The 20,299-nt window shown below is 32.8% G+C and overlaps 1 protein-coding gene and 1 long non-coding RNA gene across 2 annotated transcripts; one reads left to right on the top strand and one right to left on the bottom strand.

Moving 5' to 3' along the window:
- Positions 1-11,523: 11,523 nt before the first annotated feature.
- On the top strand, positions 11,524-15,033 carry LOC147292052 (cytokinin dehydrogenase 6-like). Its single transcript, XM_086235513.1, has 5 exons — positions 11,524-13,061; positions 13,392-13,519; positions 13,612-13,872; positions 13,981-14,243; positions 14,326-15,033. The coding sequence occupies exons 1-5, from the start codon at positions 12,446-12,448 to the stop codon at positions 14,645-14,647; spliced, it is 1,590 nt and encodes a 529-aa protein (XP_086091639.1). The 5' UTR covers positions 11,524-12,445; the 3' UTR covers positions 14,648-15,033.
- LOC147292053 (uncharacterized) lies at positions 12,793-18,660 on the bottom strand. The gene is made up of 3 exons (XR_015121074.1): positions 15,063-18,660; positions 13,436-13,511; positions 12,793-12,904 (listed from the first exon to the last, which is right to left on the bottom strand). It is a non-coding gene; the product is annotated as an uncharacterized LOC147292053 (long non-coding RNA).
- Positions 18,661-20,299: the final 1,639 nt, after the last annotated feature.

Genomic DNA, 20,299 nt, shown 5'->3' on the forward strand with positions numbered 1-20,299 from the left:
ACTTGGTGGGTTATATTATGGTTTAGACTATGATATATATCACCAAGTTTGGAAGTGTGGATATTCTGTTGGAATCATATGACTAAGTGTTGCGCAGCTAGTGATTATGCTTTTGTTGTTTTTGGTATCTAAGTTTCATTCTGTTTTATAAATTGTGAAAAGTATGGGGTAATTAATTAGAATGGTTGTAACTATGCACTTGAACCACTACTTGAATTAAACATGCAATTTCAATGTATATAGCAAGTCGTATTTGCATCAATGAAGAAAGGCTGTGTGGGTTCAGCTGTGTAACTTGAGTTGTCAATTATTTGGTTTTTTATTTTTCTGATATGGCATTGAGGTTCTGCTACATACCCCTCCTATTAATGGGATTGCTGGACTGAAAGTTAAGCATGCTTGCTCCAATATTAGTGTAGGCTTTCCACATTTTATGAATAATATGGTGTAACAATTGCAAGCATCTAGAACTGAAAAATGAATATTCGGACTGTTGCAAATGAAAGATTAATTAGACACTACAGTACATTCAATCCACTGCAGCAATCGTTTTGGTGGGAAAATGCATTCTCAATCTCATATAAATAGTCACCAAAGTTCTTGCATGGTGGAGGATATTTAATTTCTGAAACCAAATCAGAAACTAATATCAATAAGGTGGGAGTGCAGTAAGCAATGGTTGTTATTAGTGAGCATTCATACCCACTGTTAACAAGATAGTAGAAGAAACCATGGCATGACATTAATTAATAATATCAATCCTCCACCAATTTAGCAACCTCAATAGAGATGGTGAACAAGTGAAACCCACTAACTGCAGCATTGGTGAGGACCGGACCTGTCAGACTGACACTGCAGGTTTTGGCAGAAGCTTCCACCATGCTTACATGTGGGTGGCCTTAACTCCCTTGCCACCCCAACACCAACCTCCAACATGATATATGGTGACTGCAGTGTGACAAGAGACATTACAAACTAACAAAAGTGGCAGTTGCCTCTATGCCTACCAAAAAAAATTGGTTGCCTTTGCTTGTTTTTCTTGTAGTGTAAGTTTCACTTTGGTCCTTTTAGTTTTAATTGTTATGATTTTAGTCTCGTAGTTTATAAATTGTTGCAATTCAAGGACATCTTAGCATTTTCGTTCATCAAATGTCAAATTAATTTGTTGTGTTTTTGATCATGTACTTTACAAACCATTTCAATTTTGATCATGTGTTTTACATACTGTTAATGAGTCAATTAATGACTAATTTAACAAATTAATTGACAAAAATATTAATGTGTCCTTGAATTGCAACGATTTGTAAACTACAGACCAAAATCATAACAATTGAAACTAAAAGGACCAAAGTGGAACCTAACTCAAACTATAGGGACCAAAAGTGAAATTAAGCCTATATTTACTTAGTGTGAAACACATGGTAATGGTAAGTCATGTATTTAAATAATCATATAGAGAGTGATGACTTTTAAAAAGGAAGTCCTCTGTTACCAAAACTTTACTACTATATATAGATAGAGTAAAATTTATTGTACAAATTAATGCACAAGTATAACACAAATACTAGATGATCATCTGCTAATCCTTTGTGTGCTAATCTCATACTAATCAATTAAAATTGTCATTTTACTATGTAGTCTCATGATCAGAACTGTTCATTTTTTAGATCATCATTTAAAGATCGTCTCTACAAAAAATCAACCAAATCAGAAGTCGTTTGATTATGTAACTGTTTTTAAATAAACAAACAGTGAGTCTAACTGTTACCAAAGTCGTATTTTTATTTTATAACAGTTACATAACTAAACGATTTCTGATTTGGTTAAATTTTTGTAGTGATGACCTTTAAAAGATTATATAAAAAATGAATAGTTCTGATCATTAGACTATACTATAAAACTACATAATTTTAATTGATTAATATGATATTAGCACCCAAGGGATTAGTACAGAATCCAAATCCCTTTTTTATCACCAACTTTCAAGAAAAAGATCAATAACTTTAATTAATTTCTTTAAGTAACTAGCTAGCTTCAAATATAATTAATTGTATTGTCTTAATGAATTTACCAAAGACATGTACTTTTCCTCTATTTCTAATCATAATGACAACTAAATTTAAAGTCACTAGTTAATTAACATTTTTCAAAAATGATGGTAAATATATACTTTTATGTTTATATATTTATGCATGTTAAATATGAAGAATTAATAGTGAAAATGTCAATTTTGTCTTTTGTTATTCACAATTTAGTCCATTTTATAGCAATAATGCTAGGAATTTCAACTTTTCTTTCTTATCTTATGTATCATTACTTTATTGGACATAATATTTCCTTTAATTTTGTAGGTTTTATTTTTTATTTTCCAAAAATATTGTCCAATTGCCATATTTGCATTTTCTATTCCAAAATTGCCCTTAATATTATCCTAAAACTAATAAAATTTAAATCCAACAATTTATGGAATTGAAATTAAAGGAGCATGAGTCATTGACATGACTCCTCATGCCACTCAATTTCTTAGGCTACAATGCAGTCTTGTGGTCTTCCAGTTGAGACTTGTGGGAGTCTTCCATCTTATATTATTGCTTTTAGAAAATGACGTTCAAAGTTTGAACTGCGCTTAAGTGTTGAATTAGGCCCCACTTTTCCTTAGTGGGTGCTGAAGTCAGGTAAAAATCAATTTGGCGGGATTGCCTCTGGTTTTTTTTTTTGTTTTTTTTTTTTTTTTTTTCAGAGGTCTAGATACTGTTCAAATCGCACGCCTTGAGTTTAGTCAAATATTGAAAAAGTTAGCATTTAAGTTGCATGAGCTGCTACTTCAAGTGACAGTGCTAATTAAATTACAAAGAATAAAAAAATTATATATATACCAGAGCGCGTTCAAATACTAACTAGCTATTAATTTAGCGGTAATTTTCTGCATAATATTAGAGAGAATCTCTCCTCTCTTAGAAACTAGCCACCATTTTAGTCAATTACGTGATGTAATTTTATAATCTGAATAGTTCATTTTTTAGGTCATACTTCAAATGTCATTTTTATAAAAAATCAATTAAATTAGAAATCATTTAATTATCTAACTGTGACCAAATAAATAGACAAATACAATATTATTATAAAATATTAAAATAATTGTAATAATAATTATGATTTTGGATTTTTTTTTTTTTGAAAATGAACTCTGAAGTGAGGACCTAATTAATGTATGATTTAGATTATAAAATTATATCCAGGAGTGAATCCAAAAAGGTGATTAGGTGCTTCTTATTTACTTACTAATCAGCTAGTATTTAAGCTCTCTTACGCAACATGTGAAAGGTATATATAATTCTAAACGCAAATATCCATCCACTTTGTTATAGAAACAAAAAAATGGAAAGGATAATAGGAAAATTACATTCAATTTATATTTTTCCGAAAGGATGATGCTACAAAACCCAACTCCACCAATTGGGTTTTTTTTCTTTTCTCCAAACTCTCTTTCACATGGAGTGCGTCAAGTCTATAATATCATGGATCTCATTTCATGTGAGAGAGTTGAGAAAAAACAGAGTTAAGAAAAGAGTTGCATTTAAAAATACTTTTCATTTTCAAATCAATGAATACATTTGAGTACACAATCAATGAGTTTAGTAGACAACTGATCTTGCCCTTATATTTAAAATTAAATCGTTTTAGACTTCTATATAATTATTTTTTAATATAAATATTAATATTAACTCTTAAACCATGAAAAGATTAACTCTTTTAACCAAAAACAACGTCATTTTACATAAGCACATCAAAATATCATGTATAGTTCGATCGTAATTAATTAACCAAATTTGATAATTTAATTGGGGTTGTCAAGACAATATTGAGAGAGGCTCCAAGGTGTTCAATAAAAATATCACTATTAATTAGTTCTTTTGGAAAACCCTAGCTTTAACAATGCTACGACCTACGTAGTGTGGCTATCTATATAATTCCAGTCTTGTCCATTCAAACAAGCTCCAAATCTCTAAATAATTAAGGAAAAATTAGAGTTTAGTCCTTTTAATATTGGAAAAAAAAACTTATAACTTTATTTTTTCTAAATAAAGCCTTTATTAATTTTTTTTTTTAAATAAAGCCCTTTGATCCTTGCTTTGTCAAATAAATATGTCATTATTTTTTTATTGTTTGAAGGTATAGAGTACAAGTTCATACCTTCCTATGATATAGAATGAGGTTTGTAAAAGTTGAATGTTAAAATTTTATAGTTAAAATTTAATATAAAGCCGACAAACCAGGGCTTGAAGAAAAAGTAAAAATGCACTTTCAAACACTCGAAAATGGCCGCCAAGTGCTCGGTGCCTGGTATGTGTGAAAAAAATATAAACTAATGGACCAATATTATGTAACATAAAATGGTTACAATATTATTGGATTTTAGTTAGAATTTTAAAAACTAATAAAATTTTAGTCAATAAATTATAAAATTAAAAAACCTAAATAGAAGTCACCTATAAATCCCATGCAAATTTAACCAATCCATGGATGTACTTTGTGACTGTGTATATAATGCTATGCAGTTTTCATGAAAAATGGACGGAACATGAAGCTACATTATGTGATGGAGCAGAAGATCTCTAGAGGATATCAATGAATTCATAACCTAGCTATACATTGACTTAATGGTAGCCGTTAGCATCAGATAAAAAGTACTGGTCGATGAGCACATGGCAGGAGATCGAAAAGATATATCACTCAATCACTCTATGTATACTAGCTAGGGGCTCACATCCATTTTTCCCTTTTTTTATTTATTTATTTTTTTTTTTTTTAAGGGTTTGGCAATTATGTTGATAGTTCATTATATTTTGCATGTGTTTCATTCTTTGTTGTATCGTTTTCTAGATTCCATCTACATTTGGGCAGCAAGCTAGACACGTGTATGGTCCCTCTGCTTTTGCATTAATATGTGTTGATATTATGTTTATGTTCCAGTCGGTGTCATTTTGAATTTAAAGTATCAAAACCTTTATATTTTTTGGTAAGGACAAACAGTAAAACACAGTAAGATCATCCAGTAGAATCTGATCACAGCTTGAATAGACAAACCCAACTCAAGAGAAATCTCAAAATGAAGCCAATCCATCAGTTACCAACCAAATAAAACAATCTGTAGACATGTGTAATATCACAATACCAAGTTTCTTTCATAAAAGACTGACACATGCACAAACACCAAGGTGACAAGAGGATGAAGCTGGACGGCCACTCGTCTTGACTCTTAACATCCCAAAAAATAAACAAACAAGATGGAGATGGCAGAGTCGAACACGTACAACCTCACGTTTCTAATGACTTTTCTAATGTTTTTTATATATTTATTATTTGTATTTTCAAATCTACCTTTTTTATTTTCAAAATATTTTATTCTCAAGTGATTTCCCGTACGTAACTGTATATTGCACTTCTCTTTGCAATATATAGCGTTGATTACATGCATGTCAGTTTTTGGGTAATGAACATTTAACCACGAACTTTCTGATAAATATAATATTTTCACAAATTTATGAATATATGCCAATTAAGCAAGGCATCCCTTATTCAAATGTAAAACAGCTGTACTCCTTTGTATTTAAAATTTGTGCCTCCCTTATTAGAAAACAAGTGCGTACGTAAAAGGCAATCTAGAAGACAGCATGAAGGAAAAGGGTTTGTAAAAATTTGGGGAATAGAAAAGAAGTTAAAACGTGTCAAAAGAGAAAAGAAGTAAGGAAATTCATATATTTTGAAAGTCAAAAGCTGTATATAATTAAAAAATAGATCTGGAAATACAAAGAATAAAAAAATTATAAAAAAAATTAAAACATAAGAAGTGCAACCAGAGAAAATAGGAGTACGAAAATTTGCCTTAAAAAAAAATATTTTAAGGAGAATAACTTATTTGTCCATGTTATAGGGACAAATGTTATCCTAATTAAAGAGAGAAAGAGAGAGAGAAAGAGAATGAGAGAGATAGAGAGAGCAGGGGGGAGGGGATAATAGGTGGCATACCTACGTTTGCAGGTAAGTCATTCTTTTTCCTTAAACATTACAGCTGCAACTCACTTTCTTTTTCTTAACTTTAAAAAGTTTTTATTGAAAGTGAATGTGCTTCAACTCCTTGCTACAACTTCCGTTAGGAAAGGGAAAGCGATATCTAACAAAGAAAAATAAACAAATTAAAAGCCTATTGATCGATGACTTCTCCCAAGTAACACAAATGATGAAGCTTTTGGCTAGCTACAAGTGAGAAACTAAAATTACGCAGAGGTACAATTCAATGAATTCATGGTCGACCCTTCAACAACACAAAAGTGCTTGCTAAAATGGACTTTTTTCAAAATGACTAGGGGATTTATACATTAAAAATATGGGAAAGATGACATAAATGAAAACTCACTACATGATATAAAAAAAAAAAAAAAAAAATTGTTAACACAGACAGCTTCCCCGTTTTACTGTCTGTGGGTAGTACTCTAGTGCATGTCTTTTCTTGCAAGAGATATAAAATTAATTAAAGTATTGTTACACGTACACCGTACACGTTAAATTTTTCTTATTAATTATTGGGAAAAGTTTAACAATGCCCATTAATTTTAGATCATATTCTACTTTAATTACCTTCAGATAATTTAACTTTCACACCTCTTAAATTTTAAAAAAGGTATAATGTATACCGTTAAATTCTTATGTTATATATAATGGAATACGTGATGTGCACATGATTAAATAAAAAATCTCTAAAAATTAAGTCCCGTGTTCCAAGAGATAAAAAAAACCCCAAAAAGTAAGTCACAATGTGTGAAATATACTAAACAATAACAGAAATTTTGACAAAATTGATGGTATGAGGTACATTATAAATTGAATTATTTAAAGTTTAAGAAGTGTGAAAATCAAATTATTTCTTCAGGAGGCAAAGTAAAATATTTCTTACAGTTTAGGGGGTGTTATTAAAATTTTCTCTTAATTAATTAATTATTTACTAAATGATGTGATAGTTTTTTATTTATAAAAGTCCAGATTTATTCTTAACTTTATTTATTTTTAATAAATAATTAATAATGAGATGTCAGATGTGTACATACTGACACATTATTTACTAAATTTGGATTAGTGTCTTTTTCTTTAATTTAAGAGAGGGGAACTCATGCTTGATAAATCTCTTTCTAATTAACAATACGAATCAATACCTAATTCGTTCATTTAGTAACCGATATAGTAAACACTTGATCACTTTCAATATTTGAAATCATCCATAATGATGCATGGTTGTCATTTTTCATAATGGAAATTCATTTGATAAACCATTTAAGTTGTATTTTGAAACCTAAAGCAGATCCAAGTACTGCATTTGTATGCAGTTTTTGGCCTTTTAGCCCACAATAAATTAACCTTGGTTTTTTTTTTTTTTCTTTTTGTTTAAGTTTCTGCTTTAGGTTTAATCCCAGTCAATGTTATATCACCAAGATTTTTTTTTTTTTTTGTTTTGTTTTCATTTGAGGAGGAAGGATTCTAACTTAAACATCTTCAATGTTGAAGAAATTAATACCACTAAGTCAAAATATAGCTATAGTTGGTACCTATATCCTAGTTCGCATCATTAACTTATATATTTATGCTAATATTGTAGTTATATCGAAACCACAACGTTTCAATTAAGCATCTTTTTAAATATCTTTCCAATATACTAAACTCTATATACCTATATCTAAAACTCTTAACCCTAAACATTGAAACCTAGTTAACTTAGATTAGCACAATATCAGTATATATATAAATTTTTAAAAAAATATATATGCAAGCGATGATCATATTTCTTTGGATATTGCCTTAAACAATGCTAGCTATATTCAAACCTTTATTTATTTATTCCCGAGTTCAAATCATCTCTGCTAATTTATTCTATATTGGTATTGTACTTTGGTCAAAGTACGTGGTTTCTTGGCCCGTGGTTTCAGGTCCCCATTTAATTATTTTTTAAATGTAAATCCTAAATGCTTACTTATAAACCCTAAAATGGCGTGGTTTTGGTTATAATCACAATATCTATACAAAGTGATGATATATGCTTATTTTTTCACCTACATTTTAATCATGTATAGGAAACATCACCTTTCAACTTATAATTTTCTACCTTCACTTTTCCCCCTTATCTTTTTACGTGTGCATGAGAGATTGAGAGATACATATACAAAAGCCTTTTCACTTTTACCCCCATGGAAGTTAGTAATTTGATAACAAAGAAGACATCACGACAAAATAATAAACAGAGATTTTAGGTTTTAGATTATTATTATTATTATTATTATTATTAAAAAATTTTAGATTAGGGTTTGGAAGGGACAAGAAGACATTGATTAGAGTGGAATAAAAGTGGGTTAGGGAACATGATAAGAATAATTATTTATAATTTCATGGGGTTTGATCGATCGAACGTCCCACATCGATTGAATATTTTGTCCTATCCGGCCCTCTAAGAACATTAATTTTCTTTCTTTCAACTTCAATGGCATGCATGATGATGAGGACGGCTACAAGGCCTAACGTACGTGGCATTCCCACCTATCTCCTTCGGCCTAGTGGGCTCATCACCCACTTGCCACACTATGATTTGAGGATTCTTATTTTCCGACTAGCCAATCCACTCATTTTTTTAGCACTGATCTTATAATTATATCTAAAATCACCTCGTTTTTTACTTTTATTTAAACCTCTATTCTAAATTCAATTTTTTTATTTTAACTATTAAAATTTTATGTTATTTTACTTTAGATAATAAATTTTAGTTTAAATATCAACTTTAAATAATATTGTTATATCAAGTGCTCGATAGTTTTGTCGAGCATCGCCCAAATAATATGTATATATTTTTTGTATTTACAAACTCAACTGTGACGTACTGTAACAATCACAAATTTTTTACTAAGTCACACAGTTATAGTTTAGTTCATTTGTTTTTTTTTAGTGTTTATATTATGGTTTAAGGCTTAAGTTTTAACATTTAATTTTTTTGTTGTAGGATTTTATCCCTCAAACCTAAATCAAAACCTTAAACCTTGTAAACTCTAAATTTTTATAAACTTCATACGATCACAGCTACATACCCAACCAAAAAAAAAAAAAAAAAACCAACAGAAGATTACTAAGCGCTCTGCAATTTCTCTAAGCGATCGGTGGCAATAAATTTGCGTTTCAAACAAATTTTTAGCCTAACCTAAAATGTCTTATTCCAAATTGGTACCTACACTACTTACTGTTTTGCTAAAAAATTATGATCATTTGGTATTTAATCCTAATTTCCTTTTTAGTTAATTTAGTTAATTTGAATAATTTGCTAAAAAGTTATTTGAATTTAGTTAATTTAGAAAAAATATCTTGCACACACGAAGGAGCTAGCACATGATGAAAGGCTAATCTAACAATAATGCCAACGGGAGCTATATTTTTGGACCACATGAATAAACTGCGTCATGTGTGGCATATGACTTGCTGATTATCAGCTTGCTCTACTAATTGATGTCGATCACATGCTATATAATGTAATTCACTAAATGTGATCATCTAGTATTACTACTAGCAAATTATTAGTTTAGTCTAGCACCGTATTATTTTATTAATTAATTAGCTCTAGAGTGTTGTATATAAATATGTTACTTATAAAGATCTCACAACTTTAAATATTCAAAAAAACAAGTAGTTGGTTTAAAACTTCTGATATGTACTTTCACATTCTGCGTTAGATGTTCGAGCTTGATCCCTCTTGAGAGTGTCGGATCTTTGAATGCCTCATTCAAAATATTGTGCAAAGCATCAATAAATCTGAAATCATAAACTAATAATTCTCCTAATTAAATTATGTTAAAATACAATCTCACACACTCAAATCACCAATAATAACCCAAAAATAATATTGTAATTGTATTTTTATAGTAATTCTGTAAGTTGTCATCCGTGAATTTTGACATGATATGACAATGGAAAGTGCAAGGGGACCCTCTCTCGCCACCCATTGGATCCTTACTGTGACACATGTGTGCAACACATGCATGCATCGGATGGACAAGAAAGGCCCACAATGGGTCCTCAGAATAAGGTATTTGGGTGCTCTCCCACATTGTAAATGCTCGAGGAATACAAGTCTTTAGTTGATTTCTTTATTAGTGGATCGGTCTCCTTCCAGAAAGCATGTAATAAAGGATTAGGTTTTTCACCACAAGTCCACAAATGTGAGGACTACATTACTATGGGTTCACACTTGGCAAACATACCACACACTAGCCACTAAGAGGGAACATATTATAGCAATCTTCATTTTATAATCCTAACAAAGATTTGTGTGTTGATTAGGACACTTTGTATCAGACCAATCTAAGTCACCAAATGGTGTTTTTTATCATGTTGTTTTGCCTTCATGTTGTTTTTATCAGACCAATCTAGTCATCCAAAATGTGGTTTTTATCATGTTGTTTTGCCTTCATGTCATAATTATGTCGTTTTCATCGGTGCAATGCACACACTCTTTAACAGATTCTGTGGTTCCTTCTTGGTTGCCTACCTACAACTTCTAGCAACCAAAAGGATCTCTCTCTTCTCCATGCGTACATGCGCAACGACTGTTGTCTCTCTCTATCTCTCTCAATTTGCTTTAGTAAAAAATTATGATATACTTATATAATCGCATTCTCTCTATCTCTCTCAATTTATCTTAATAAAAAATTGAAATATATTTTCATAATCGTCTACATGTACGTAAACAACTATCATTCGTTGATGTATATAAACCTCTCTCTTAGTTTAACTTATTCAAAATTAATATATACTTTCATAATCGTTTATACTCACATAAACAACTGTTAATTATCAATGTATAAAAGATCTACGACTATCAATCATTAATGTATGAAAAGTTGATATCATATTACACTTTTCCATTTTATTATTAGTTTATTACTATGTATATATGTATATTACTATTATTGTCCTATTATAGAACAAATTATGCTGCCAGCTATCATATAGAGAATCTTTCCATTACATTTGAGACAGGTTAATGACACTTTTTGTTTTGTTTTTTTTTTTTTTTCTGAAAAGGGACACTGTTTTGTTTAGTATAGAGAATTAGAGACAGATCCAAGAAAAAATTATTTAAATAACCCAAAGCAAGCAGTTGTTGGGATAGTCTAATTGGAAGGCTGTAGAATTTGCCCCTCCAAAGTTCAATCCCCACTCCCTCTTAATCGAAGAAGAAAAAAGGGATCGAGGACCCAAAGCAAACGCTCTGCAGGTTCAAGAAGGTATATTAATGCAAGCATCAAACTGTAGAAGATGAGTAGTGATTAATATGCCCATGAAAAGGGGGAAAGTGGGAGGGGGAAAATGCTCTGCTCCCCATTGAGATGCAAATTTCCAATTTACAAGTTGCAAGAAAGTTGAAAAAGGGATGACCGCACTGCACAAGAGTAGAAGAAAAAAAAAAAAAAAAAAAAAAAAAAAAAAAAAAAAAAAAAAAAAAAAAAAAACATATAAACAAGAGAATCATTCGAACTTGTCCATTTGCTGGGAACTAAGGCTTCAAAGGAGTAGCAGAGTTGATGGGCAGAACAGACGGGTAGACTTTCAGTGCCTTCCTACAAGTTGTCACCGCCATGTTTACCCTACTCCTTCCTTCTCCCATCAAAGTGAGCCAAAGGGTCCCAACCTAAACCAATCATACCACTTCCCCCCACAAAGCACAACCATTTCAATTTCACGTGCCTCATGGACCCATCACTACCCCACAGCTCCATCTCTCTTCTTCTCACATGAATCAGGCGCGGGCCTCGGTCTCTCTCATCCGATCTGCAAGTAGATACGGGGATGTTAACACCATGACAACAATGGATTTCCAAGGACAGCTCCCTCGTCATTCATGTGAGCAAGACATGAATATGGGCATACCAAATACCTGTCATCCGATGCAGAGAAATACGAAGTCAAGCTGAGGCATTAATTTTTACTATAAATGGGAAGAAATACTTGCCATTAAGTCAGAAAAATTTAAAGAATGGAAAAGGTGGGATTGTGGCTGCAACTGTTAGAAAAAGTGCAAAGATTTGTGAAATCTTTCTTTCTTGTGACTTTTCTCTTCAACTTGGCATATGTGTGATGGCTTCTCTTATAAACAAAAGAGCCCAAAAAGAAGCACTAAAAGAAAATCCTAAAACTCTTCCACCCAAGTAGGCAGTCTTCATACGGATTCTAATAACAGAAGATAGATTGACTCAGCCACCCAAGCCTTCCCCTTTAAATTCCCTCCTCAACCCTTTGTTTCCTTGGCTCTTCTACACCTCTCTTTTTGCCATTTACCATTTTCTCACTAAGAAACAACAACTAAAAGATTAAAACTCCTTTAACCTTCAGCTTCTTCCATCTCTTCCATAAAAATATGAAGTATCCACCAGTTTGCTTCCTTAAACAAATGAAGATTTTTATCATAGAAAGCTTCATGATCTTGTTTGTCGGCTGTGTAACTGTACGAATGAACCTTTCCTTTCCAAACATACCTTCATTAGAAACACTTCCCCTTGATGGGCATTTCAACTTTCACGAAGTTCACCACGCAGCCAGAGACTTTGGCAACAGGTATCAGTTCCTCCCTATGGCAGTACTACATCCAAAAACAGTTTCTGACATCGCCACTATTGTTAATCATATTTGGGATATGGGTCCCCAATCAGAGCTCACAGTTGCAGCTAGAGGCCATGGCCACTCACTCCAGGGCCAGGCACAAGCCCACAGAGGAATTGTCATCAACATGGAATCGCTTGGTGGCCCTGAAATCCAGGTTTACACTGGAAATTCTCCATATGTGGATGTCTCTGGTGGTGAGTTGTGGATAAATGTCCTGCATGAAAGCTTGAAATATGGTTTAGCGCCAAAATCATGGACAGACTACCTACATCTAACTATTGGTGGTACTCTGTCTAATGCTGGGATCAGTGGGCAGGCATTCCGGCATGGCCCCCAGATCAGCAATGTCCAGCAGCTGGAAGTTGTTACAGGTTTGTTAAACTAAAATAGTGGCGGGGGGGAGGGTAAACCATTCTGTGGTGATATATTGCACCACAGAAGATGAGACCAGCGTCAAAGGTCAGACATGGCAATGATATGGGAAAATTATAGTAACAGTATCTTATATTTTGTTTTGTCTGAATTTTTAATTTGAAACTGAATTGTATGTTGCCAGGCTTGCTCATTAAGCATGTCGCTACTTTGACTTTGGTCTCATGAAAGATACCCAGGAAACATCTCATAAACAAATATTTAAGAAATGTGTTTATTGCATGCATAACATCAATGCTTACAAACGGATGGACCAAAACTGAATGCAGGAAAAGGGGAAGTTGTAAATTGTTCAGAGGAGCAGAACGGTGACCTATTTCATGCTGTTCTTGGAGGACTTGGTCAGTTTGGCATCATAACCCGGGCAAGAATATTGTTGGAAGCAGCACCTGCAAGGGTAAAAAATATATATTATTAAGGCTAACGTGTTATTATATAACTTTCCAGGTGGAAGGTAACAGTTGTTAACTTAATCTCCATTTTGAACAGGTAAAATGGATTAGAGTGCTGTATTCAGATTTCACAGAATTTACCCAAGATCAGGAGCATCTAATATCTGCAGAAAATACATTTGATTATGTTGAAGGGTTTGTGAAAATAAACAGGACTGGTCTGTTAAACAACTGGAGATCATCCTTTAACTCAAAAGACCCAGCTCAAGCAAGCCAGTTCAAGTCAGATGGAAGAACTCTCTTCTGCCTGGAATTGGCCAAATACTTCAACCTGGACAAGACCGACATAATAAATGAGGTGAGGCATGCAATGGCCCACCAGCATCCTAGTACTTTAAACTGATTAAATAGAATAGAAAATAATTATAACTAACACAGCACTCATACATTTCTTTCTGACATTCAGGAGGTTGAGAACTTATTGTCTCAATTAAGGTATATCCCCTCAACACTATTCATGTCAGAAGTTACATACATAGAATTCTTGGACAGGGTACATGTGTCTGAGATCAAATTACGCTCAAAAGATTTGTGGGACGTTCCGCACCCGTGGCTCAATCTTCTTATACCAAAAAGCAAAGTTCACACTTTTGCGGAAGAGGTCTTTGGCAATATCCTTACAGAAACAAGCAACGGCCCCATTCTCATCTATCCAGTTAACAAATCAAAGTAACTGTTACATCATATTTGTCACTATCTCCAAAAGTCCCTATAGCTTATGGTCTTAATGATCTATTAATTCTTATTTCAGGTGGGACAATAGAACTTCCGTAGTCATACCGGAGGAAAATATTTTCTACTTGGTGGTATTCCTTACCTCTGCAGTTCCCTCTTCAACTGGAACTGATGGATTAGAACACATCTTAACTCGGAACAAAAGAATTCTAGAATTCTGTGAAACCGCCCATCTTGGGGTCAAGCAATATCTACCCCATTACACCACACAGGAAGAATGGCGGGACCACTTTGGCCCGCACTGGGAAGTTTTTGTGCAGAGAAAATCTGCTTATGACCCTTTGGCAATACTTTCTCCGGGACAAAGAATATTTCAAAAGGCAATACCCTTCTCATGACAGTCACCACATGTTATATTATAAAAGAAGAGGCCCTTAAGGCATGTGGGAAAATGCCTTTACCTAAAAGGTTACAAGCCATCTCATGTACCTTACGTGTCACAGAGGCTGAAAGGGTGTTAAGGAAAAGAGTAAATATTTTCAGAATTAAATTGTAAATCATGGTTGTAAAAGGGACTGGATAAACACCAGCCCTAGAGACGATGTAAATACTAATTTTTGTAAAATATGGCTGAGTAATTTATTTCATGAATCCAGTTTCAAAAAACCGACATCTAATATCATATTTCCAACGAAAAGAAATAACATACTCAGAACAAAGCAGGGCTAGCTTGTATAACACCAACATAGATTCAGATCAAAGGGAAATGTGAAGAAAGCAAAAGGAGAAAGGGGTCCCAAAAAGACAATTAACCTGTAGTTGCAATGTCCAACTTCTTGCATGGGTCACCTTGCCATATATTAATATCAAATGATGTCACCATACATCCACTAAAAGAATCGGGCATATTAGATCGTAGTTTCACTTATTGGCTACTGTAAGGCAGCACTAATTTGTACCAATATTGGCCAGGAAAGAAGCTTCCAACTGCAAGTTTGTGAAGGGGCTCAGACCTACAGAGCATCCATTTTAGCTTCTGCTAAAGTGATCGTGCACAATATGAAAAGACATTAAAGCATATGCGTCCAACATGCAAAACATAAAGAAAGGTTCTATGAAGAAAGTGAACTCAAAAAGGATAAAAATTTTGCTGTTCAACAGATTCTTCCATCTGTGTGTCAGAAAGTTAGGGATAGGTATTCAGTAGTTCAAACACTTCCTGTACCTGTTCAACCACTGTACAATATACTGACTGAAAAGTTGTCTGATAGCATAGCCAGCTTCATCATTACAGATGCATTGGTTCAGAATGGTTTCCTCTGTTCCGAAACCACTCAAAACACCAGTGACTATTGGAAGACTAAAATCACCACAATATAAAGTGAAGCTTCAGCTTTTCTTTGAGCACTAAGGACCTTTGCTTGAGAATATTCACGAGAAAAGTGCTAACTCAAACTGGTTATGCGGGTTATAGGAGTTGAGCTCTTGAAGTTACATTTAAGTCATCCAAACTGCCGACAATGCTCTATAACTATTAAATAGTAGTTAAATAAAGAATATGAGCATAAGTACTCAGCCTTCTGGAAGTACTCAAATATGTACAATACCATTGAATTTACATTTTTAAGATTTGTATGCAAAAAGAACTCAAGAGAAAAAGACCAAGCATCTTACTTACCTTAAATAGCACATAGATGTCTCACTTAAAAAAAAGTGATAACTCTAATGTTGCTTCTCAAGTGACGATAGAAAAAGCTGTTGGAAAATCTGACCCAACAAAAAGGTCCATTTCTGCCAAAAGCAACTATATTCAAGCAATTCATCAGTGCCAATTGACTAGATGGTACTGATAAGTATAAAAATTATTATATATGACAAGAATCTAACAAATAAAAGAAACAGTTGCATATGCATTCAGAACCCAAAATCGTGGTCAAGGAGAAATTATTGCCCCATGAACGGCACATCATAAGTCAATGAAATATGAGTGGCTAGTTTGCTTAGTGCACCAAATTCAAGTTATACTGCACAGAATTCTGTCTGGTCCTGGTTCCTATAATGATTGGATGATACCTTGATATAAAATGAAAATACTTAACAGTAATTAGTCTAATGAATGTTAAAATGGCATAAAAAACTCCCCCTCAGAGACAAAATAATTTGAAAATTAATTAAAATCTGTGCATCCTTGTGATTTTTTATTTTTATTTTTTTTTATGAAAAAAGTCTGTTGATTGCACTTTCCCCTGAAGAGCAAGCCAAGGTAAAATATTTAATTAGTATCACAAACAAGAAATTAAGCATAATTTACCAGTATTATCATGTTTCAACCAAATAATAGGAGAAAACCCCATGATTTATGAAAAGCAGCATATAAATTTATATCAACTCATTTAACTGAAATTGTTGGCCCATATTCCACCCAATGTAGTGGTGTTTCTCTTACTGAGGTGGAAACTCTCATATTCCACATGTACAAAATACTGACAGTTTTTTAATTAAGTTTTAAGTGAAGAAACCATTTTATCTATATGGCATGAAGAAATCCAAATGATAGCCATGAGGAAACCATTTTATCTATATGGTACTCACAAGTTCAAAAAATAAATATTTAAGAAAAAAAAGACCAGTGAGGTTGATATGAAAAAGCGTTCAACAAATGCACAAAGATATTTACTATGGCACAAGTATTTCACATTCAATTCTTCAAACAATAAGTAAATTTTGCAGGTGTCAAAAGATGCACACATAGAAAGAGTTACATTAATAGCCACTAAAATACAAAAATAGCAATATAGATAATATAGCATATTGAAGCATAGAGTTCTGTGGTACTTTGAATGTCTCTATAATGAGCACAAAACATTAAATTTTCCTGATAATTGAAATAAATAACTATTGGAGATTAGAGTATCAGGCTATCAGCACATAATGACTACAGGAGTATAAATACGAAATAGGGAAATGGATAATTGTACTGTTTACTCTATCAGAAAAACAATACAGTGGAATTTACCTAAAAGAAAAAACTACAATGGTGGAAGAAAACAATGACTGGGAGAGTGAAGCACGTACAGTCAACTGCATTCAATTTCCTTTCTTCTTTTTTTATTATCAGTTGTAAGCCCCATCAAAATGATATACAATGATCTTATTGCAAAGAAATTGATAATGCCTTACATTCTGCGAAAAAGATGTAAAGGCCAAAGACACACAAACCATTTGAGCAAGGCCTAGGAAGGCCTAGGGGCTATAAGGGCAAATATATAATGAGAGCATCATAAAGAAATTACAAGAAAAATAAAGAGGCCCATCCATGTTGTATGCCATGCCATGTTGCCCCTGCACAGTGCAGTAGTTAAGCCACAGTACATGCTTTTGGACTATGAGAGGGGACCAGAGAGAGGGGGGAAAAGGGGAAAATACAATCACAAATAGTTCCAAGTCTTATAATTTTGTATATACATACATATTGTTTGTTTTTATTTTCCTTTTGCTTTTAATTTACGTGTTTTCATGAAAGTATGGACATATATAAAATTGACACATTTTTCTTGCTGAAAGGAGGAACTTTAACTGAAATCAAATCAAACAATGGAAAACTTCAGAATTTGTGCTGAGTTTAAACATAAAGAAGATCTCGTGAAGAAAAGATAAAAAAAAGGCAAATAATTGAGCTTTTAATTACTGAAAATTGAATAATATAAACATTACTGATATAATGATTTATGGCCTCATTGCATGTTTTTTTCATGACATGTAGGAATTAACAAAATAAGACAAGTTTCATAAACTTGAAAAATAAAAAAGGTCATAACAAGCAACAGTAAGGGATAGAACACACACATATATAACTGCATATAATTTCAGGTGAAGTAATGCAATTTATAAATGACAATGATTTTTCAGTATAATTAGAATTAACTAGACTTTGTCACTCTATGACTCTATGTTCAAGTACTATTTATCAATTTCTCATTCAACCAAATTTAGATTCAAGTAAAATAATAAAATATAATAATTAAATTCTTAGCTTGATATTATAAAAGAGGAACATATATTTCATCAAGCAAAAGATATACTGGTATTATGTACCTTTCTGTTGACAAAACTAGAGATAGGAGGAATTGTGCCTAAATAAGAAAATGCATAAAGCTGAGTATTATGCAAAACAAAAAAGTTATTCATTCCCAGTCATTAAGTCAAAATTGAAAAAACTCAGATTTTATAACTGTCAAGAAATCTATTGAAAAATTGTTATGCACCACCTAGCCATGTGAATGAAGATGGATCCAGAAACCTTCTTTCTTTTTTTTCTTTTTTGCTTTCAAGTAAAGTGCATCCAGAAACTACTGACAATCCAGAGTTTTTGAATACCAAAAGCTTCTCCAAGTTTATATGATTCAAGCCAATAAAGCAAGAAAAGCACAGCATCCATTCTTATAAATTCACACACATTTAGTACAGGCTGTACATGTACAGCTTTGTGACTTTTGTCTCACAACTTTCTTGGACCTTCGTACTTGGGTTGTATGCCTCAAAAGAGTAAATAAATGGTTCAGTATTTGAGTATTGCACCCCCAACATAGGATAAGTTTGAGATCATTAAGAGGAGTAAAATTCAATATAAATTTTATTTTATAAAATGACAGCTTTGCCAAGTTGAAATGTGAAGAGAAAATAAAAAGAAATTTAAAACCCTGTAGAGCAAAAGCTTTGTTAAGTTGAAAATTGAAAAGAAAGAAAACCTGCAAAACAATATTTGATGCCACAAATTTTGTCTTGTAGTGAACCTAAGCACAAAACTTAGACTTAATGAATCTTAACTGCAGATTTCAGTGGAGAAAATTACTCAAATTTGTAGCATTAATGAGTGCCTCATTTAACAATGGGCACCATACCATTGAAATAAAATTTCAACAGATTTATGAAGATTAGATTACTAGAACTCATCAGCTTTACATCTGAACCATGTAAGCTATCCTAGGAAATTACTGCAGGGTACCACTCAAGTACTACAATTAAGATTTGAAATCTATAATTGTCCTGCAAGTCTTTTCCATACAAAGTATACAAAAGTCCAGTTGAATATTTGAGATATTTCATTTTTATATTTTTGCTCTAATAAAACTCACATTTCATGAATTAGATAAATCCGCCTAAGCCATTTCAAATCTCGACCACAAGGGAAAAGCCACCTTGGTTGGCAGTTCATAAGCACAATGGAATGGTCACCTTATTCTCTTAAGATTGAAATATGAAAGTTGCTCCAAGTAAGGTGGTAACTGCCACTTCCAAGTGTAGAAGACACTTTATTTACCTGTGAACTTAGGAAAATCTCACTTGATTTTATTTTGTGCTCATTGTAAATGAAAAGCATGGTGCAGCACAATGGAGAAATAGAATGGAATCAACAAAACATAGCCTTCTGCAGAGATCACAGAACAAATTGCACACCTCTGAATTCAGGAAACAAAACCTTATTCCCACGTACATTTTTCTTCCAGTGCCTCCACAGAAAGATACAACCCACTAATCAACCAGTATCTGAGCTTCCATAACTCCTTTTTCTAGCAAAGCTACAGGAGAATGATTTTACTGGAAACTAGCCGACTCCCTAAGATGTACATGCATCCTCCATTCCACAGTACTACAACTCCCTTGTCATTACTGTAACAACAGTTTAATTGTAGAAACTCCAAGGACCATCACATTGGTTACAAAGACCAAAACCAACCCATTCAGATAGATTTATTTTCTTCCTGAGACAATAAATAGTAGTGGGGCTGGTGATACTGCTTCAGACATCTATTCTAGCACATGAATTGGTTAAAGTATCCGCATTGAGAAATTAACAACCAGCCATCCCTTGAAAAACGGACTTCAGCACCAGACACATTAATAATGTCCATATAAACGTCCTCACCACAAAAGTCATATGGAAGAAATGTCATCAACCCATTTCAATTTCAAGAAAAACACAGCAAAGAGATCTGGATAAGGTCGTAAACTGAATGACAGCCCACGCTAATTCACTTTGCAGCAAGGCC

This window comes from Dryas octopetala, chromosome 3 (genome assembly GCF_963921425.1).
Source record: "Dryas octopetala chromosome 3, drDryOcto1.1, whole genome shotgun sequence".
Lineage (NCBI taxonomy): Eukaryota > Viridiplantae > Streptophyta > Magnoliopsida > Rosales > Rosaceae > Dryas > Dryas octopetala.

What these genes read in the sequence shown, in the direction of transcription:
- LOC147292052 (XM_086235513.1), top strand. Translation starts at nt 12,446, where the DNA reads ATGAAGTATCCACCAGTTTGCTTCCTTAAACAAATGAAGATTTTTATC. An exon ending in AGACCGACATAATAAATGAG is followed by an intron (nt 13,873 to 13,980) that starts GTGAGGCATGCA and finishes TCTGACATTCAG; the next exon opens with GAGGTTGAGAACTTATTGTC. An exon ending in TATCCAGTTAACAAATCAAA is followed by an intron (nt 14,244 to 14,325) that starts GTAACTGTTACA and finishes TTCTTATTTCAG; the next exon opens with GTGGGACAATAGAACTTCCG.